This window comes from Lethenteron reissneri, chromosome 56 (assembly GCF_015708825.2).
Source record: "Lethenteron reissneri isolate LAM-NWPU_2019-01 chromosome 56, ASM1570882v1, whole genome shotgun sequence".
Lineage (NCBI taxonomy): Eukaryota > Metazoa > Chordata > Hyperoartia > Petromyzontiformes > Petromyzontidae > Lethenteron > Lethenteron reissneri.
In genome coordinates this window covers 3,598,440-3,621,556 of record NC_083834.1, presented here as the reverse complement: position 1 = coordinate 3,621,556, position 23,117 = coordinate 3,598,440, and the positions used below count along the sequence as shown (strand labels likewise).

Below are 23,117 nucleotides of genomic sequence, written 5' to 3'. Positions count from 1 at the left end.
GGGCGACCAGAACCCACACCCACCCCGCTGTCGTGCGTGCCGGGAGTGAAACGCCTTACCGGAAGGCGTCGATCTCGGTGCGGTTCTCGAGCCAGGGACAATCACGAACCTTCAGAATCTTCTCCACCACCAACTGTTCGTTGAACCTAAGGCAAGAAACAGAGCGGGGTCACCACCACCAACCCCCTCCCCGCGTCCACGGAGACTGTTGTTGACCTGTTGGTCTATTGACATGTTAACCTGTTCGCATGTTCACATGTTGACCTGTTGGCATGTTGACATGTTGACCTCTTGACCCGTTGACATGTTGACCTGTTGATCTATTGACATGTTGACCTGTTGGCATGTTCACATGTTGACCTGTTGGCATGTTGACCTCTTGACCCGTTGACATGTTGACCTGTTGGTCTTTTGACATGTTGACCTGTTGGTCTGTTGACATGTTGAGCTGTTGCCATGTTGACATGTTGATCTGTTGGCATGTTGACATGTTGACATGTTACCCTGTTGGTCTGTTGACATGTTGACCTGTTGACATGTTGACCTCTTGAACCGTTGACATGTGACCTGTTGACCAGCGGCGGCTCGCGACATTGCCACTGCAGGTGGGGCTGGTTTATGAGTCACCTCCGAAGAGACGGTGTCCAAACGAAATACAAAACAGAGCCCCGTCGCGTTATCGGCATCGCCGTGAAAGTGAAAACGATCACTGTCTCGCCTACCAACGGTGGGGCGCTCGTACGAAACGGCACAATGAAGCACTCAAATGTTGTTCCCATGACCCCTCACATCCACACACTACACAAACCCCTTTGACTCTGCCAAAACGCCCAAAGAGCATTTCGAGATCAGCTCACAACTCGACAAATTTTAGCCGAGGTCAAGTGAAACAGAAAAGTGCATTATGCTGTGCACATCCACAGAGCCCAGGCCTTTCTGGCGTACCAGCTCTGGCTAAACGTCCTCACGGCATGCGCTTTTCCCGGTCGCCTGAGAGCTGGTTATGTTGATTTTTCGGTTGACCGGGAACCCAGCCGCTTGACACTCGACTTCTCCTGCATATTCATCCTTTTCCAATGGAATATTTCGCAGTGACTCCCACAGCGTTCGTTCCTCATTCTTGGTTCGCTGCACCAGCTGCCATCTCCATGGCTGTTGTTTGCTCCTTAGAGCGTGTATGCTGTGTTGAGCTGCTGCATTTGCACGGTGCAACCTCGCGTTGTCGCGTCGTTTCACTACAGCCACGGGCGCCTTTTTCGCCGCCTTGAATGAGTCTCAAAACGGCGATCCATCGCCGCGCGCAAATTTCCGGTCACCTGACCCGGCAGCGGCGTCGGCGACCGCCTTGTGACTGGCGAGCCACCGGTCACTCAGCGAAAGTCGGTCACCTTGCTGTGACCCTTCGAGTGCTGCTGCCACGGGTGAGCGTGGCCGAGCAACGGTCCCCCCATCGCTCACCCGGTGAGCAATCCGAGTGGCCCTCCCCCCATCGCTCACCCGGTGAGCGTGGCCGAGCGGCCCTCCCCCCATCACTCACCCGGTGAGCGTGGCCGAGCGGCGCTCCCCCCGTCGCTCACCCGGTGAGCGTGGCTGAGTGGCGCTCCCCCCATCGCTCACCCGGTGAGCGTGGCCGAGTGGCGCTCCCCCCATCGCTCACCCGGTGAGCGTGGCTGAGTGGCGCTCCCCCCATCGCTCACCCGGTGAGTGTGGCCGAGCGGCCCTCCCCCCATCGCTCACCCGGTGAGCGTGGCCGAGTGGCGCTCCCCCCGTCGCTCACCCGGTGAGCGTGGCCGAGTGGCGCTCCCCCCGTTGCTCACCCGGTGAGCGTGGCCGAGTGGCGCTTCCCCCATCGCTCACCCGGTGAGCGTGGCCGAGTGGCGCTTCCCCCATCGCTCACCTGGTGAGCGTGGCCGAGTGGCGCTTCCCCCATCGCTCACCCGGTGAGCGTGGCTGAGCAGCGGTCCCCCCGTTGCTCACCCGGTGAGCAATCCGAGTGGTCCTCCCCCCGTCGCTCACCCGGTGAGCGTGGCCGAGTGGCGCTCCCCCCATCGCTCACCTGGTGAGCGTGGCCGAGTGGCGCTCCCCCCATCGCTCACCCGGTTTGCGTGGCCGAGTGGCGCTCCCCCCGTCGCTCACCCGGTGAGTGTGGCTGAGCGCTTAACGTCCCACCGCACCGACACCGGCGTGGAACCCGCGGTCCCCACGGGGATCACGGAGCGCCCAGCACGCCAAAGTTGGCCTAAAGCTTCAGTCGACAATGACAACCCAAACCCCCCCCCGACCCCACCCCGTCCGGGTGTTGAACCAATGTGTTCTCACGTCTTTGGCGGAGGGTCGTTGGCGATGCTCGTCAAGGTTTGCCGGCACTGAGGGCTCAGTTTGACTTTCATCTTCGGTCTGGGAAAAGAGGAAACGACGGAGATGGGTTTAACACGTGGTAGGCTTTCGCGACCAAATGTCATCCTTAATCCAGGTTTGTTGGGTTAGGTCGCGTTAAAACAGGGCGCTTCAAAAAATGTTAACACTTATGAAAATTTGCAGCAATACCACAAGAAATGTGCCTCCGGGGCTCTGGAGACCACCTGGAAAAGATTGCAGGTGTGTGTTGACAACTATGGCGAACAAGTGGGAGACTTTTTGACTTTTTGAAGCTATTAACACACATTTGTTATCATGTTACAGTGTATTATCCGCTCTTTTTACATTAAAAACGATAGTCCCATGTAAGTGTTAAAACATTTTTGAAGCACCCTGTATTTGTCACGTAAACAGAACATGCCAATCCCTTACTAGTGTAGTAGCGTAGTTGGGCACTGTGCAGAGGTCGCAATCGGGTACCCGATACCCGTACCCTACCCGATACCCGGCTACCCGTACCCGGCCAGGTACGGGTACGGGTACCCGTTTGCGACCCTGGTGCGGCCGGGTACGGGTACGGGTAAGGAATCAAAACCCGTTTGCGACCTCTGGCACTGTGGACATTTCCCATTCATCCTTACCTGTAGCAACAGGCATGTGTCAATAGGGGGTGGTATAACGAATGTGTGAGATGAGTTGGCTCGTTGGGCCAATAGGGCTCCCCAGACCCCAAGAGAGGGCCTGGGGGGATATTCCAGAGCCCCCTAGAGAGTTCTAGAAGGGAGGCATGGCTCGGGGCGGAGACACCCTGAAACGGGTATAAAAGCCGGACCTCTAGATGGGTCCAGCAGTCATCGTCAAGCTGAAGACTAAAGACCTGCTTAGGCTAGCACCCTGGGACCCGCAGATCCGATGTCCTTCTAAGGGCCGGGATCGAGTGGACCAGTGGTTGGACCCGAGGACCTTGGCTGGGTCGGGTCGGATAGCCTCCCCTAAGGCCCCTTAGCCAGAGGGCCGAGAGTACGTAGCCCAGTCGATAGGACACACTAGCCCGGAGGCTATACCTCTCTAGGTATCGGGTATTGGGGCCGCTACCCCTTTGTGTTAGGAATTGTTACCGTTGTTATTTGAATAAACGTGTTGCCTCTACAAGCCGTCTTTACTCTCCTTCAACCCACTACGCTAGTATAGCACACCGGTGTGTTGGAGAGCAAAGCCACAACCAGAAATCGGTTACAGATCCGGCATCAATCACTGGGCTCACTCCACCCGCCCGCTGACAACCGCCAAAAAATGAAAGACAAAGATCCCCTGTGTAGCCTCAACGGGCTGCCGGGGCAAGTGCTGTTAGCGTGCAGCACCTATGAAGGCCGGCACAGTGGCACACGAGGGGGCGGGCGGCCAGAAATCACGTCCGGCCGCCTTTGTCTCCCCAATGGTGATGTTTACACACCACACCAGGTACTCATTTGAGGCCGAGTCGACCTAGGGGGAGGCCCATGACCACTACAGATAATCGTCGCCGGTGTTGGCCGTGAGCGGGAATCGAACTCAGGTCACCCGGTTCATAGCGCAGTGCGCTAACCACTGCGCCACCGCTCCCCACGACCACCACCTGTGACAATGATCTGAACCGGTCCTGGGCCTTCCCTAGGTCGAGTCGGTCTCAAATGAGTACCTGGTGCGGTGTGTTAACATCGCCACTCGGGAGACAAAGGCGGCCGGGCGTAGTTGCTGGCCACCCACTCCCCCGTGTGCCATGTCAGCCTTCATAGTTACGGCTACACGGTGGCTAGGAGATGTTAACTACCTCGCCGGGTATACAGGAGGTTGTGGGTTCAATCCTGACCCTGACGCCTGCTGCTGTATATTTGGAGTTTGCGTGTCTCTCTCTCATCATCATCACGGTGGCTAGGAGATGTTAACTACCTCGCCTGGTATACAGGAGGCTGTGGGTTCGATCCCGACCCTGACGCCTGCTGCTGTATATTTGGAGTTTGCGTGTCTCTCTCCCCGTGGCCGCGTGTTCTTTTTCTCCGGGTCCTCCGGGTTTTCTCTCCAAATTTAGAATCGACATGCATATCAGAGTATTTGGGTGCTGCTATAAATTTCCACACGATGATGATGATGAGCCGCCGCTTAGTTGAGCTATCAATTGTGATGGTCAGGTCGCTTCTGAAACACGTTCCTTCGGAGTGGGCTGGTAGGAACTTGATTGGACGGCGCATTCGTGCGATCCGTGTCACACGGCGCAAGCCGCGTGTGGCGGTGCGTCACGTGGTGCTGAGCCCGCCCGAAGCGCTCTATGAATTACAAATCGAGGGCGTGGCTATGCACGACAGACAGACAAATAATCCCTGGTGGGCAGTGTGGAAGCTGTTGTTCCTACCTGTAAAAGAGCTACATAGCTAAGTGGGGCATTACCTGGTAAAAACATTTTTATTGAGTTAGCATGCAAATGTTTACCTGGCATCCCTTTGATTTGTGGAAAACCCATCACCGCCGCAGTCGCTGCCCACCACTTACATTAACATTGGCTGGTGACATTTGGGCTACGGTCATTTCAAACCTTTATAAACAGTTGTCTTTAGAAGCTAACCCCCCTTTTCCTGATGACGACTGCTTGTGTTGCGATCAAAACGTCGTAGTTTTTTGTTAATTTGTTATTTTCTTTGAACCTATCTACGTGACTTTACCGAAAGACCTAAAGCATATGAATTCCTGCAGTCACGGAAGCTTTAAGTCAAGTTTTTTGTGTAATTTCACTTAGAGTATTTTGCTGCTGTAAATTTCCACACGACGACAATGAACCACTTCGGTTAAACTATGTAAACAGAGGCACATAGCGGCTCAGTGGACCCTTACAGCTTGCCAAAACAACAATGTGACATCTTCTTAGTTCTTTCGGTAAAGTCACGTAGAAGGGAAGTAATAAAATAAGAAAAATAAAACCTAAACAAAAAAATTCTCACAACGCAAGCAGCCGTCCTCAGGTGAAAAACAGGTCTGTCGGAAAGACAGCGTCTGAATGAAACACCACCAGGCTTGGAGCGTATATTTAAGCTGGGTTGGAGGAGGAAGAGTGTCTTGACAAAAGAATTTTCATATCAATGTGACAGTTTACGTTCTTAGTTCACTTGCTACCGAACAGCACGTGACCCCAACAGCCCGTTGAAGGCTACATGGGCGGGCGGGCGGGTGGGGGGTGGGAATTGTCGTCTCTAATCGCAATTACCTCGACTTGCCCAAGGGCACCGCCGGTGGCTCGGTGTCGTTGCGCGCGCTGAGAGAGGTGGACGCCGCGACTTGTCGGACTTGGTCAGTGGAAGCCCTAGGAGCGAGAAAGCGAGTGCAGGAAGAAAAAAAACAAGCGAGAGACAGTTCAACGCACGGTCGTGGTGGCAGCGGTGGGGAGGGGTGGCAGGGCTTTCGAGACCGGCGTTGTCCACGCACCGCAGCCGGGTACTCATTTGAGGCCGAGTCGACCTAGGGGTAGACCCATGAGCGCTACAGGTGACCGTCACGGCGGTTGGTGGCCGTGAGCGGGAATAGAAATCGGTGCGCTAGCTGCTGCGCCACCGCACCCGCGACCACCACCACCAGTGACAATGATCAGATCCAGGCCTGGGCATCGTCTCGATCAGCTCGGCCTCAAATGAGTACCTGGTGCGGTGGTGGTAGTGGTAGTAGTGGTAGTGGCAGGGCTTTCGCAACCAATGTTGTCCATAATACAGGGGGGGGGGGGATTTAGAGGTTATATTGCGTAAACATAAAAGTTTTGTCAATAAAGCGGCCACTACCACCACCCCAACACAGCCTAATCGTGAACAATTATAATCGGTGTTTTACCATTTCTGATGTTTAGACACCAAATAGAAACCTTCTGCCAGGAATCAAGTTACTCCATTAACCACACACGGTACTTGTGGTGACCATGCAAACAAACATGGCTCTGATCATACATGGGCGTTGTCTTTGAAACTGTTTGGCCTACACCAGAGACAGCAGCCTTCTTTAGGGCCTAGTGTCACTACCAGTGGCAGACCAGAGAATGGCAAAAAGCGAACAGCACAAAGACAATGCACGTGTATTGTTGCATGTATATCTCGGGGTGAGCAGCTATATCATGGGATCCATTTTTGCCAGTATCAAAACATGAAACATTATGAATACAGGGTAAATCGTTTCGGTTGACAGGTATGTTGCATCTATTTATCGCTATTGGTCTCTATGTATATCTGTGCGTCTCCATCTATCTCTATGGGTCTCTGTGTATCTCTTTTGGTCTCTATGGGTCTCGATGGGTCTCCGTTTATATCATACCTGCTAACACCTTATCAGTGCCCTACCTTATTACAGACCAATTAAGACCTGATTCGTCACACCGTGTATCAACGTTCATCCGACAAAGTCCCATCACAGGGGAGAAACACAAACAAGTATAAAAAAAATGTGCCCGTATTGAAACGTCTCGACGCCGTATGGACCTGAAAACTCAATTTCCCCTGTGCTAGAATACGGAGTAAACCACGTGGGTTGACACGGTATGGTGTATCGAAGAGTGCCCCGTGTAAGTGTTGTCACGTGAGCCACAAAACTTTGCCCAATTAAGTTGACGACTTCTGCACCCACTGAGCACGTGCTGTCGGTGGAGTAAAACCCTCTCGGACTTTTACGATTCCGCGGCGAGGTTGCGGTGACATTTTGCCAAGCGATTGCAGCAGCAGCTTGGTTCAACACGTAGTAGGCTTTCGCAACCAATATCATCCATAATACAGATTTTTGGGGTTAGATTGTGTATATGCGTTGTTAAACCCGGCACCGCCCAGCACAGCCAGTTTGTCACGTAAACAGAACGTGGCCAATTCGTCACTGGTACAGCACTAGTGTATAGTGTAGTGTATAGTAGTGTAGTGTATAGTGTAGTATACTAGTCCAGCACTAACCGGTGTGTTGGAGAGCCACGCCACAACATTTACAATCTGAGTACGACGTTTCGCCAATAATTACAACCAGCTTCATCAGCCGACAGCCGGATTTGTGGCGAAATCAATTTCGGTCGTAAATTGAGTGGCTGTTTATTCTGCGATTCCTGCTTCAGTCCAGCCCAAGGGGCGCCCCACCCAGTGGCAGCTGCCCCCACGTGGCACGCGAGGTGTGTACGGCAGCACCGGGGCTTGCATGTGGGTTACGGGCTCGGGGCGCCAGAGGGCCACGGGCGTGCGCAGTAATGCAGAGACTCGCAGAGATGACACGCAGAGGATCGAACGGCCCCTCGCGTAGTCACACTGAGATGCATAGAGATGCATAGACTCACGCAGAGACCCACATAGAGACCCATAGACTCAGAGACCCACAGACCCTCACAGCGACCCACATAGAGACCCACATAGAGACCCATAGACTCACACAGAGACCCACAGACCCCCACAGCGACCCAAATAGAGACCAATAGACTCACGCAGAGACCCACATAGAGACCCATAGACTCACACAGAGACCCATAGACCCTCACAGCGACCCACGTAGAGACCCATAGACTCACACGGAGACCCACATAAAGACCCATAGACTCAGACAGAGACCCACATAGCGATACATAGACCCACACAACGACCCACATAGAGATTCATAGACTCACATAAAGACCCACATAGAGATCCATACACTCACACAGAGAACCACATAAAGACCCATAGACTCAGACAGAGACGCACATAAAGACCCATTGTCTCACACAGAGACCTACATAGAGACCCATAGACCCACACAAAGACCTACATAGAGACCCATAGACCCACACAGAGCCAACACAGAGACCCACATAGAGATCCACACAGAGACCCACATAGAGACCCACATAGAGACCCATAGACCCACACAGAGCCCACACAGAGACCGACATAGAAACCCATAGACCCACACAGAGCCCACACAGAGACCCCAATAGAGACCCACACAGAGAACCATAGACCCACACAGAGCCCACACAGAGACCCCGATAAAGACCGACATAGAAACCCATAGACCCACACAAAGACTCACATAGAGACTCATAGACCCACACAGAGCCCACACAGAGACCCACATAGAGACCCATAGACGCACACAGAGACCCACACAGAGACCCACACAGACACCCAGATAGAGACCCACATAGAGACCCATAGACCCACAGAGACCCACACAGAGGCCCAGATAGAGACCCATAGACGCACACAGAGACACACATAGAGACCCACATAAAGACCCATAGACCCACACATAGACCCACACAGAGCCACACGGAGACCCACATAGATACCCATAGACCTACACACAGACCAGAAACCCATAGGCTCACACAGAGACGCGCGACCACACACTCACACACAGACACACACACAGACACACACACAGACACACACACAGACACACACACACGCACAGACACATACACACAGACACACACACACGCACAGACACATACACACAGACACACACGCACACACACAGACACACACACAGACACACACAGACACACACGCACAGACACACCGTGTTTGTTGACAGCTCGTGAAGTTGGAGCTTGGCCCCAAAACATCTGGGTGTCCACAACCACCGAACCGGTTTCCGACAACATAAAAACAAAACACAAAGACCCCGTATAGCCTGCAACAGATTGTTGGGGCAAGTGCTGTTAGCGAACACCTATGAAGGCCGGCACGGGACACGAGGGGGTGGGTGGCCAGCACCACGCCCGGCCGCCTTTGTCTCCCCCAGTGACGATGTTTACACACCACACCAGGTACTCATTTGAGGCCGAGTCGACCTTGGGGAGGCCCAGTACCGGTTCATGTAATCGTCACCGTTTTTGGCCGTGAGCGGGAATCGAACTCGGGTGGCCAGAGTTCGCAGTGTAGTGCTCTAACCGCTACACGACCGCTCCCAATCGAACCGGTTTCCGACACCACAGCAATGGCAACCCCTTATCAGTGCCTTTACCTTATTGCAAACAAACTCAGACCTTGATAACACTGGTCAACACACTTTTTCTGGCATAAGGTATTCCAATGGTTTAAAGGTAATTTCGGGGTGCTGATTACAAATCTGGCATCGGTTTTTGTCTATCACACCAGGTTTTTGAGATATCAAATATTTCATTTTCAATAAAACCTGCGAAAGAAAAATATAAAATAAATGTGGATATCTACATAAAATGATATTATAAACACACTATCCTAAAAATACAGCACCATATTTTAACACTAAAGCAGTCACTGACTCGCAACAACTTGCAATCATAAGTGACAGTAAATGTCGGGTAAAATCAATGAAAATGGGGTATGTCGATAGCATAAAAATGAGATGTGATAGAGCAAATCTGAGATCAGATTTGGATATCAGCACCCTGAAATTAGTCTAGAACAGCTGCAAAAGTCCAGGCCAGAAAAAAAAATGTGTTTTTTTTGTTGACCAGTGTAATTGATAATTGTTTTTTTACCCTTTTATCTGGCAACAAAACTGACATCTTTTTTTACAAGGAGTCATGTTTGCATAGACCACAATACCTGCAGTCATAATGCAAACAAAAAACATAACTCTGATAATGTATGCACCGTCCTTGAAGTTGATTGGTCCACACCCGAGACAGCTTTCTTTAGAGCCTAGTCTCACATGGTGTTGGACCAGATGACGCCAAAAGGCGCACAACTCAAAGACAATGCACCATCAGAGTATGAGAGCTCGGGCTGAAGCATTTACACCATTGGAACTCAGACCTTATTTATCACCCCGTGACTCTTATAAATCTCCACGTTCAGCGTACAAAGTCCAATGACGAGGGAGAAACACCAACGAATGGACACATTATAAGCACATTTTGCCAGTATTGAAATGACTGTACGCCGTATGGACCGGAAAATTCGATGATGATTGGTGGTGGTGGCGTTGACGATGATGTTTGTGTTGATGCGTAAATGGAACATACAGAGGAAGAGGAGGAAGGGGAGGAGGGGAGGATTCACGACTCCCGCTCCTGCTCGTCACGTCATGATCAATCAACTCTCCGTGTGAGGTCACGCCTGTTACTCGCCATCAGCGTCCGGCGTGTGCAGAGGAAACGATCCGTAGAGTCACACAGAGACCCGTAGACTCACTCGCACAGAGAACCGGAGACTCACTCACACAGAGACCCGTAGACGTGCTGACACAGAGATCTATAGACTCGCTCGCACAGAGACCCGTAGACTCACTCGCACGGAGACCCATAGACTCACTCACACAGAGACCCATAAACTTGCTTTCACAGAGACCCGTAGACTCACTCGCACAGAGACCCGTAGACTCACTCACATAGAGACCCGTAGACTCACTCACACAGAGAGCCATAGACTCACTCGCACAGAGACCCATAGACTCACTCACATAGAGACCCGTAGACTCACTCGCACAGAGACCCATAGACTCACTCACATAGAGACCCATAGACTCACTCACACAGAGACCCGTAGACTCACTCACATAGAGACCCGTAGACTCACTCACACAGAGAGCCATAGACTCACTCGCACAGAGACCCATAGACTCACTCACATAGAGACCCGTAGACTCTCTCGCACAGAGACCCATAGACTCACTCACATAGAACCCATAGACTCACTCACATAGAGACCCATAGACTCACTCATACAGAGACCCGTAGACTCACTCGCATAGAGACCCGTAGACTCACTCGCATAGAGACCCGTAGACTCACTCGCATAGAGACCCGTAGACTCACTCGCATAGAGACCCGTAGACTCACTCGCATAGAGACCCGTAGACTCACTCGCATAGAGACCCGTAGACTCACTCGCATAGAGACCCGTAGACTCACTCGCATAGAGACCCGTAGACTCACTCGCACAGAGACCCGTAGACTCACTCACACAGAGACCCGTAGACTCACTCGCATAGAGACCCGTAGACTCACTCGCATAGAGACCCGTAGACTCACTCACATAGAGACCCGTAGACTCACTCGCACAGAGACCCGTAGACTCACTCGCATAGAGACCCATAGACTCACTCACACAGAGACCCATAGACTCACTCACACAGAGACCCATAGACTCGCTCACACAGAGACCCGTAAACTCACTCACACAGAGACCCATAGACTCACTCACACAGAGACCCATAGACTCACTCACACAGAGACCCGTAGACTCACTCACACAGAGACCCGTAGACTCACTCACACGGAGATCCGTAGACTCACTCGCACAGAGACCCATAGACTCACTCGCATAGAGACCCGTAGACTCACTCACACAGAGACCCGTAGACTCACTCACACAGAGACCCGTAGACTCACTCACACAGAGACCCGTAGACTCACTCGCATAGAGACCCGTAGACTCACTCACACAGAGACCCATAGACTCACTCACACAGAGACTCATAGACTCGCTCACACAGAGACCCATAGACTCACTCGCACAGAGATCCATAGACTCACTCGCATAAAAACCCATAGACTCACTCGCATAGAGACCCGTAGACTCGCTCGCATAGAGACCCATAGACTCACTCACACAGAGACCCGTAGACTCACTCACACAGAGACCCATAGACTCACTCACACAGAGACCCATAGACTCACTCACACAGAGACCCGTAGACTCACTCACACAGAGACCCGTAGACTCACTCGCACAGAGACCCACAGACTCACTCGCACAGAGACCCGTAGACTCACTCACACAGAGACCCGTAGACTCACTCGCACAGAGACCCATAGACTCACTCGCACAGAGACCCATAGACTCACTCGCACAGAAACCCGTAGACTCACTCGCACAGAGACCCATAGACTCACTCACACAGAGACCCGTACACTCACTCGCATAGAGACCCATAAACTCACTCACACAGAGACACATAGACTCACTCACACAGAGACCCATAGACTCACTCACACAGAGACCCATAGACTCGCTCACATAGAGACCCGTAGACTCACTCACACAGAGACCCATAGACTCACTCGCACAGAGACCCATAGACTCACTCGCACAGAGACCCGTAGACTCGCTCACACAGAGACCCGTAGACTCACTCGCACAGATACCCGTAGACTCACTCACACAGAGACCCGTACACTCACTCGCATAGAGACCCATAAACTCACTCACACAGAGACACATAGACTCACTCGCACAGAGACCCATAGACTCACTCGCACAGAGACCCATAGACTCACTCGCACAGAGACCCGTAGACTCACTCACACAGAGACCCATAGACTCACTTATACAGAGACCCGTAGACTCACTCGCATAGAGACCCGTAGACTCACTCGCACAGAGACCCATAGACTCACTCGCACAGAGACCCATAAACTCACTCACACAGAGACCCATAGACTCACTCACACAGAGACACATAGACTCACTCGCATAGAGACCCGTAGACTCACTCGCACAGAGACCCATAGACTCACTCGCACAGAGACCCATAAACTCACTCACACAGAGACCCATAGACTCACTCACACAGAGACCCACGGACTCACTCGCATAGAGACCCGTAGACTCACTCGCATAGAGACCCATAGACTCACTCACACAGAGACCCATAGACTCACTCACACAGAGACCCATAGACTCACTCGCATAGAGACCCATTGACTCGCTCGCATAGAGACCCGTAAACTCACTCGCACAGAGACCCATAGACTCACTCACAGAGAGACCCATAGACTCACTCACACAGAGACCCATAGACTCACTCGCATAGAGACCCATAGACTCACTCACACAGAGACCCGTAAACTCACTCGCACAGAGACACGTAGACTCACTCACATAGAGACCCGTAGACTCACTCACGCAGAGACCCACAGACTCACTCACACAGAGACCCGTAGAATTGCTCGCATAGAGACCCGTAAACTCACTCACACAGAGACCCGTAAACTCACTCACACAGAGACCCGTAGACTCACTCGCACAGAGACCCGTAGACTCACTCACACAGAGACCCGTAAACTCTCTCGCATAGAGACCCATAGACTCGCTCGCATAGAGACCCGTAGACTCGCTCACACAGAGAACCATAGACTCTCTCGCACAGCGCACCCATAGACTCACTCGCATAGAGACCCATAGACTCTCTCGCACAGCGCACCCATAGACTCCCACAGAGACCCATGTATTTACACAGAGATCCATAGACTCCCACAGAGACCCATAGATTAAAACTGAGACCTATAGACTCACAGACACCCGTGTACTCACATAGAGACACATAGACTCACATAGAGGCCCACATATCCACACTGAGACCCATAGACTCACAGATAGCCGTAGACTCACACTGAGTTATATTGATTTAGATACAAAACGATACTCACAGAGATATCTATACAAAGGATGCATCGTTACAACAAAGATTCACCTATCCGCTCCTCCTGACGGAATTGTGTGACTTAAACTAAACCTGGTATACAGGAGGTCGTGGGTGCGATCCCAACCCTGACGCCTGCTGCTGTATATTTGGAGTTTGCGTGTCTCTCTTTCTCTCTCATCATCATCACGGTGGCTAGGAGATGTTAACTACCTCGCCTGGTTTACAGGAGGTCGTGGGCTCGATCCCGATCCCGACGCCTGCTGTTGTATATTTGGAGTTTGCGTGTCTCTCTCTCATCATCATCACGGTGGCTAGGAGATGTTAACTACCTCGCCTGGTTTACAGGAGGTCGTGGGCTCGATCCCGATCCCGACGCCTGCTGTTGTATATTTGGAGTTTGCGTGTCTCTCTCTCATCATCATCACGGTGGCTAGGAGATGTTAACTACCTCGCCTGGTACACAGGAGGTCGTGTGCTCGATCCCGACCATGACGCCTGCTGCTGTATATTTGGAGTTTGCGTGTCTCTCTCATCATCATCACGGTGGCTAGGAGATGTTAACTACCTCGCCTGGTGTACAGGAGGTCGTGGGTTTGATCCCGACCCTGACACCTGCTGCTGTATATTTGGAGTTTGCGTGTCTCTCTCATCATCATCACGGTGGCTAGGAGATGTTAACTACCTCGCCTGGTATACAGGAGGTCGTGGGCTCGATCCCGACCCTGACGCCCGCTGTTGTATATTTGGAGTTTGCGTGTCTCTCTCTCATCATCATCACGGTGGCTAGGAGATGTTAACTACCTCGCCTGGTATACAGGAGGTCGTGGGCTCGATCCCGACGCCTGCTGTTGTATATTTGGAGTTTGCGTGTCTCTCTTTCTCTTTCCCCGTTATAGCGTGGATTTGTTTTCCGGGTTCTCCGTTCTGTTTGTTCCACTTGCACATTCAGAATGAACATCACGCGTTTAAGAGTGTTTGGCTGCTATAAAAATGCGCACGGCGATGAGCCACGTTGTTGAGTCATCAGTTGAAGGGCTACACAGCTCTCTAGAGAGTATCTCGTAAAAGTGCGACGTTGCAACTCTGTGGGCCCTTTACGTGGGGCAATGAAATGGTAAAAGTTACAGGTGGCTTCGGGGAGGAGGCGTTAAAAATAACGTAGAGCCACTGACGCAACCATCAACCACAACCCACCTACCACTCAACCACAACCCACCTACCACCATCCACCCACCCACCCACCTACCATCCACCACCCACCCACCATCCACCACCCACCTCTCATCCACCAACACGCCCACGACCAACCCACCCACCACCCACCCAACCACCACCCACTTACCAACCCATACACCATCCACCCCTCATTCACCACCCACCCACCAACACGCCCACCCCCACCCACCATCAACCCACCCACCGACCCCTAACCCACCCCCCATCCACCAACCCACCCCCCCTACCCACCCCCCATCCACCACCCACCCACCAACCCACCCACCACTAACCCACCCACCAACCCACCCACCCACCCACCATCCCACCCACCACTAACCCACCCACCAACTCATCAATCCCCCCTTCTCACCACCCACCCCTAACCCATCCACCCCCCCCCCCCCATCCACCACCCATCACCAACCCACCCACCAACCCACCCACTATCCATCCACCAACGAACAAACGCACCCATCACCAACCCACCCACCAACCCACCCACCCACCAACCCACCCACCCACCCACCACCAACCCACCCACCAACCCACCCACCCACCCATCACCAACCCACCCACCCACCCACCCACCAACCCACCCACCCACCCACCACCAACCCACCCACCGACCCATCCACCCACCCACCAACCCACCCACCCACCACCCACCCACCCACCAACCCACCCACCCACCACCAACCCACCGACCCATCCACCCACCCACCCACCCACCCTCCCACCCACCAACCCACCCACCCACCCACCACCAACCCACCCACCGACCCATCCACCCACCCACCAACCCACCCACCCACCACCAACCCACCCACCCACCCACCAACCCACCCACCCACCACCAACCCACCGACCCATCCACCCACCCACCCACCCTCCCACCCACCAACCCACCCACCCACCCACCAACCCACCCACCCACCCACCACCAACCCACCCACCAACCCACCCACCCACCCATCACCAACCCACCAACCCACCCACCCACCCACCCACCAACCCACCCACCCACCCACCACCAACCCACCCACCGACCCATCCACCCACCCACCAACCCACCCACCCACCACCAACCCACCCACCCACCCACCAACCCACCCACCCACCACCAACCCACCGACCCATCCACCCACCCACCCACCCTCCCACCCACCAACCCACCCACCCACCACCAACCCACCCACCCACCACCAACCCACCCACCGACCCATCCACCGACCTACCCACCCACCCTCCCACCCACCCACCCACCACCAACCCACCCACCCACCACCAACCCACCCACCGACCCATCCACCGACCCACAAACCCACCCACCCACCCTCCCACCCACCCACCCACCAACCCACGTCTCGAGTTTCCTGATCTCCCGGTCGCGCCCCGAAAGAATTCCACACAGTCGAGCTTAGCGCATCCTGCACCGCCCCGCAGCCTCTGACGTCACAGACGAACCCCCACCCCCCCCACCCCCGGGCGCTCCGGGCCCACCTGACCCACCCACCCACCCACGTCGCCACGCAAACCGAACCAAAACAAAAGATGTTCCTACGCGCAAGCCCAGCCATTGTAATCGCTCGCTCGCTCGATCGACGGCAACTTGCTGGCGGATAGGGCCTCTTCGCTTCTACGAGTGGAGAGGTTTTGCTTGGACTACCTCGTCCACGGCTGGTCAAGTTGAAACCAACAAATAAACTAAACTGTGAAGGTTTTAAATTTTGATTTAAAGCTTTCGTGACTGCAGGGATTCATATTCTTGGTTCTTTCGGTGACTTTACCGAAAGAACCAAGAATATGAGTATTTTTTTGTTTGGTTACCTACGAACTAGACTTTGTATTATATGAGGTGAAGCCCCCACTGTTAGGGGCCGCCCATAAATGACGTCACGCACCTAGCGGGGGGGGGGGGGGAGTCAGATATTTGTGACGATGTGTGACGAGCGGGGGGGGGGGGGGGTTCAAAAATCGTCCGAAATCGTGTGACGTCATTTATGGACGGCCCCTAATGGTTATTTTTCAAAAGTGACATGGAGATCGCAAATTATAGCTTCAACCACGTGGGCGTGTCGTCATCATCATCATCACAGTGCGGTCACTTGCAGCAACAGCCAAAGACTCTGAACGCGTGACGTCGATTCTAAATTAGGAGGGGAAAAAACGGAGGTTCCGGAGAAGAATCCACGCGACCACTGAGAGAGAGAGAGAGACACGCAAACTTAAAATATACAGCAGCAGGCGTCAGGGTCGGGATCGAACCCAGGACCTCCTATACACCAAGCGAGGTAGTTAACATCTCCTAGCCACCGTGATGATGATGAGAGAGAGACACACAAACTCCAAATATACAGCAGCAGGCATCAGGGTCGGGATCGAACCCACGAATATCCTGTATACCAGGCGAGGTAGTTAACATCTCCTAGCCACCGTGATGATGATGAGAGAGAGAGACACGCAAACTCCAAATAAACAGCAGCAGCAGGAGTCAGGGTCGGGATCGAACCCACGACCTCCTGTATACCAGGCGAGGTAGTTATCATCTCCTAGCCACCGTGATGATGATGAGAGAGAGACACGCAAACTCCAAATATACAGCAGCAGGCATCAGGGTCGGGATCGAACCCACGAATATCCTGTATACCAGGCGAGGTAGTTAACATATCCTAGCCACCGTGATGATGATGAGAGAGAGAGACACGCAAACTCCAAATATACAGCAGCAGCAGGAGTCAGGGTCGGGATCGAACCCACGACCTCCTGTATACCAGGCGAGGTAGTTAACATCTCGCCACTGTGATGATGATGATGATGACGAGAGAGAGACACGCAAACTCCAAATATACAGCAGCAGGCGTCAGGGTCGGGATCGAACCCACGACCTCCTGTATACCAGGCGAGGTAGTTAACATCTCCGAGCCACCGTGATGATGATGAGAGAGAGACATGCAAACGCCAAATATATAGCAGGCGTCAGGGTCGGGATCGAACCCACGACCTCCTGTATACCAGGCGAGGGAGTTAACATCTCCTAGCCACCGTGATGATGATGAGAGAGAGAGACACGCAAACTCCAAATATACAACAGCAGGCGTCAGGGTCGGGTTCGAACCCACGACCATTCTGTGTACCAGGCGAGGGAGTTAACATCTCCTAGCCACCGTGGATTGGGGAAATGGTGAGAGTTACCCACGTGTTTAACCCCACCGCGGCTACGCGACCAGTCAATTGCAAACGAACTGGTGGTGATGGAATCCGTGAACACTGCTGGGTGGACTGAGTTGGCGGCTGCGGCGGTGGTGAAGATTTAAGCCGCTTGGAATGCTGCTTCAGCTGGGTTGGCGAACTGGGTCCTGGGTCTTGTCCCAGGGTCTGGGTGTGTCTCTCCCGCTCAGCGGAATTCATAAATGGCCATGTCGGAGACATGAAGCCAGCATCGTTGAAATAATGGGGGTTTGAGCTCTGGGTCTGGGCGTCTCTCTCTCTAAAACATGGTTCATAATGGCCAAGTCAGAGACTCTGAACAAATACAGCTGAGATCTTTGCGGTTTGAGCCCTGGGTCTGGGTGTCTCTCTCTCTAATACACGGTTCATAATGGCCAAGTCAGAGACTCTGAACAAGCACAGCTGAGATCTTGGGGGGTTTGAGATCTGGGTCTGGGCGTCTCTCTCTCTAATACATGGTTCATAATGGCCATGTCAGATAGACTCTGAACAAGCACAGCTGAGATCTTGGGAGGTTTGAGATCTGGGTCTGGGTGGTTCTCTCTCTAATACACGGTTCATAATGGCCATGTCAGAGACTCTGAACAAGCACAGCTGAGATCTTGGGGGTTTGAGATCTGGGTCTGGGTGTCTCTCTCTCTAATGCACGGTTCATAATGGCCATGTCAGAGACTCTGAACCAGCACAGCTGAAATCTTGGGGGTTTGAGCCCTGGGTCTGGGCGTCTCTCTCTCTAATACACGGTTCATAATGGCCATGTCAGATAGACTCTGAACCAGCACAGCTGAGATCTTGGGAGTTTGAGCTCTGGGTCTGGGCGTCTCTCTCTCTAATGCACGGTTCATAATGGCCATGTCGGAGACTCTGAACAAGCACAGCTGAAATCTTGGGGGTTTGAGCCCTGGGTCTGGGCGTCTCTCTCTCTAATACACGGTTCATAATGGCCATGTCGGAGACTCTGAACAAGCACAGCTGAAATCTTGGGGGTTTGAGCCCTGGGTCTGGGTGTCTCTCTCTCTAATACACGGTTCATAATGGCCATGTCAGAGACTCTGAACAAGCACAGCTGAAATCTTGGGGGTTTGAGATCTGGGTCTGGGTGTCTCTCTAATACACGGTTCATAATGGCCATGTCAGAGACTCTGAACAAACACAGCTGAAATCTTGGGGGTTTGAGCCCTGGGTCTGGGTGTCTCTCTCTCTAATACACGGTTCATAATGGCCATGTCAGAGACTCTGAACCAGCACAGCTGAAATCTTGTGGGTTTGAGCCCTGGGTCTGGGCGTCTCTCTCTCTCTAATGCACGGTTCATAATGGCCATGTCGGAGACTCTGAACAAGCACAGCTGAAATCTTGGGAGTTTGAGCCCTGGGTCTGGGTGTCTCTCCTGTCTCTCTCTGTCTCTCACACACAAACAGGGGGTCACATGATGGGCGTGTGGGAGACGGCAGTAATTCAATTCGGAATTTTAAAAGTGCTCGCGTAAAACGTCGCTGGCGCGCGTATTTGCGTGTGCCTGTGTGTGTGCGTGACTGCGTGTGTGTGTGTGCGGGTGACTGTGTGTGTGTGCATGTGTGTGTGCATGTGTATGTGCGTGTGTGTGTGCGTGTGACTGTTTGTGTGGTGTGTGCATTATGTGTGTTTGCGTGTCTGCGTGTGTGTGTGTGCGTTTGACTGTGTGTGGTGTGTGCATGTGTGTGTGCGTGTGCGTGTCTGCGTGTGTGTGTGTGCGTGTGACTGTGTGTGTGCGCGTGTGTGTGCATGTGTGTGCGTGTGTGTGCGTGTGTGTGTGCGTGTGACTGTGTGTGTGGTGTGTGCATTATGTGTGTTTGCGTGTCTGCGTGTGTGTGTGTGCGTTTGACTGTGTGTGGTGTGTGCATGTGTGTGTGCGTGTGCGTGTCTGCGTGTGTGTGTGTGCGTATGACTGTGTGCATGTGTGTGTGCGTGTGTGTGGGGAGCGGTAGTGTAGCGGTTAGCGCTCTTTGCTACGAACCTGGCGACCCGAGTTCAATCCCCGCTCACGGCCAATCCCGGTAACGATTATCTGAACCGGTACTGGGCCTCCCTTAGGTCGACCCAGCCTGAAATGAGTACCTGGTGCGGTGTGTAAAAACATCGCCACCGGGAAGACAAAGGCGGCCGGGCGCGGTATTGGCCACCCCACCCCCTCGTGTGCCTTGCCGGCCTTCGTAGGTGCTCGCGAACAGCACTTGCCCCAGAGGCCGTTGCAGGCTACACGGGGGACCTTTGTCTGTTGCCCTGTGGACTCACCCAGTGCTCTGGGGTTCACCATCGACCGCCGTCGCCTCGCCTCGCCTCCTCTCCTGCTGCGTGCGAGGGGAGAAACACACGGGGCACTGGGGTCAGCTGCTGAGTGCGGCGGTCGTGGGATTACACAGTCGTCGTCATCAACTAGCCAGGGTCAATCCACTGCTGGATTGAGGCCTCCTGCCCAAGCCTCCTTCACCTCCATCATCATCAACCAGCCAGGTTAAATCCATTGCTGGATGGAGGCTTCCTGCCCAAGCCTCCTTCACCTCCATCATCATCATCATCAACCAGCCAGGTTAAATCCACTGCTGGATTGAGGCCTCCTGCCCAAGCCTCCTCCATCTCCATTATCAACTAGTCAGGGTCAATCCATTTCCTTAAAACTGCATTAAACTTTAGTTTGTTGTCCTTCCCATGCACCTCTGAATGGGCGCTACAGCGCAAACAAGTTCAACGAACACACAAATCCCAGATTATACCGGAACATGTCTTCATCATGCAAATATATAGGGTTTTTGTTTGGAGAGGGGGTATTGGGTGGGAGGGGTGGCATTGAATCAGGGTAGTTGCACCGCAGTTTACTTTTTGTAGTTAAACAATCGCGAGCAAACAACAAAAATAGCGACGTGACAATTGGCGTCCGAGACGACAACTGTGAACGTCGATGAGCGTCGAGGGCGTCGTCCGAAATCGGAGTTCTCGACCACAGCCACCGCGGAGACGCACCCAGCCAGAGGCACCCGTGGAGGCCCCAACACACACACACACGTGGTGGTGATGGTGGTCACACCAACACACACACACACACACACGTGGTGGTGGTGGTGGTGGTCACACCAACACACACACACACACACGTGGTGGTGGTGGTGGTGGTCACACCAACACACACACACACGTGGTGGTGGTGGTGGTCACACCAACACACACACACACGTGGTGGTGGTGGTGGTGGTCACACCAACACACACACACACACACGTGGTGGTGATGGTCACCCCAACACACACACACGTGGTGGTGGTGGTCACACCAACACACACACACACACCTGGTGGTGGTGATGGTGGTCACACCAACACACACACACACGTGGTGGTGGTGGTGGTCACACCAACACACACACACACGTGGTGGTGGTGGTCACACCAACACACACACACGTGGTGGTGGTGGTCACACCAACACACACACACGTGGTGGTGGTGGTCACCCCAACACACACACACGTGGTGGTGGTGGTGACACCAACACACACACACGTGGTGGTGGTGATGGTCACACCAACACACACACACACGTGGTGGTGGTGATGGTCACACCAACACACACACACACGTGGTGGTGGTGAACGACACTTTGACAGAGGGTTTGGCGAGATAACCCTCGATGATTCTGTGTGCGACGCGGTTCGCTACTCTTACCCCCACCCCCCCCCCACCACCACCCTCCACCACCACCCACACCACCACCCCACCACCACCCACACCACCACCCACACCACCACCCACACCACCACCCCACCACCCCACCACCACCCCCCCACCCCACCCCCCTACCACTACCACCCCCCCACCCTCACCCCCCCACCCCCACCCTCCCCCCCACCCTCCCCCCCCACCACTACCACCCACACCACCCCCCACCACCACCCTCCCACCACTACCACCCACAACACCACCCCACCACGCCCCCCCACCACCCCCCGCCCTAACCCTCCCCCCCACCACTACCACCCACACCACCCCCCACCACCCCCAACCCCCACCACTACGACCCCCCCACCCACCACCTCCCCCACACCCCTTGACCCCCCCCCCACCCCACCCCCCTACCACTACCACCCACACCACCCCCCACCCACCACTACCACCCACCTCACCCCCCCCACCACTACCACCTCCCCCACACCCCTTCACCACCCCCCCACCCCACCCCCCTACCACTACCACCCACACCACCCCCCACCACCCCCCCACCCACCACTACCACCCACCTCACCCCCCCCACCACTACCACCTCCCCCACACCTTTTCACCCCCCCCCCCGCCACGTTTCCCCCATCCGCTTTCGAGGCGCTCTCGTGCGCGCGACCCGAGTTGTCGAATGGCATCGGAGTCGTTCACGGTGACGCCACTTCGCCCGTAAACCCTGCAGAGGCTTGAGGGTGGGGAGGGGGTGGGGAGGGGGTGGGGGGCATGCCGAGGCTCTGCTGCGCTGTTCGTTCGACGCAACACACCCGTCCGCAATAAACCCCCCACCAACCCCCCCCCCAAACCCCCCCCCCCCAGGGATGACATCTCGACTTTTTTTAGCACTCACTCTGCCATGAGCTGGAAACTCGGCGTGCGTGGCTTTGCGAGCTGTCGACCAAGCGCAGGCTGTCGTGAGCTCACTCGGCGCTCGAAAAAAATTACAAAAAGACAAAGACACCCCCCCCCCGTATTGCCTTTAACAGACTGTTGGGGCAAGTGCTGTAAGAGAGCACTTTCGAAGGCCGGAACGGCACACGAGGGGGTGGGTGGCCGACACCGCGCACCGCGGCCTTTGTCTCCCCAAGTGCCGATGTTATTCACCGCACCAGGTACCCATTTGTGGCTGAGTCGACCGAGGGGAGGTCCAGGACCGGTTCAGATAATCGTCACCGGTGTTGGCCGTGAGCGGGAAT

At 54.1% G+C, this 23,117-nt stretch overlaps 1 protein-coding gene across 1 annotated transcript in view; it reads right to left on the bottom strand.

Annotated features, from left to right (window-relative positions):
• LOC133357022 (alpha-N-acetylneuraminide alpha-2,8-sialyltransferase-like) overlaps positions 1-23,117 on the bottom strand; it is a 69,328-nt gene that overhangs the window by 23,047 nt on the left and 23,164 nt on the right. The window contains exons 3-6 of the mRNA XM_061574762.1: positions 20,450-20,505; positions 5,594-5,689; positions 2,320-2,397; positions 60-146 (exon numbers count right to left, since the gene is read on the bottom strand). Coding sequence (XP_061430746.1) covers positions 60-146; positions 2,320-2,397; positions 5,594-5,689; positions 20,450-20,505 — 317 coding nt within the window. The remainder of the gene's footprint in view (positions 1-59; positions 147-2,319; positions 2,398-5,593; positions 5,690-20,449; positions 20,506-23,117) is intronic.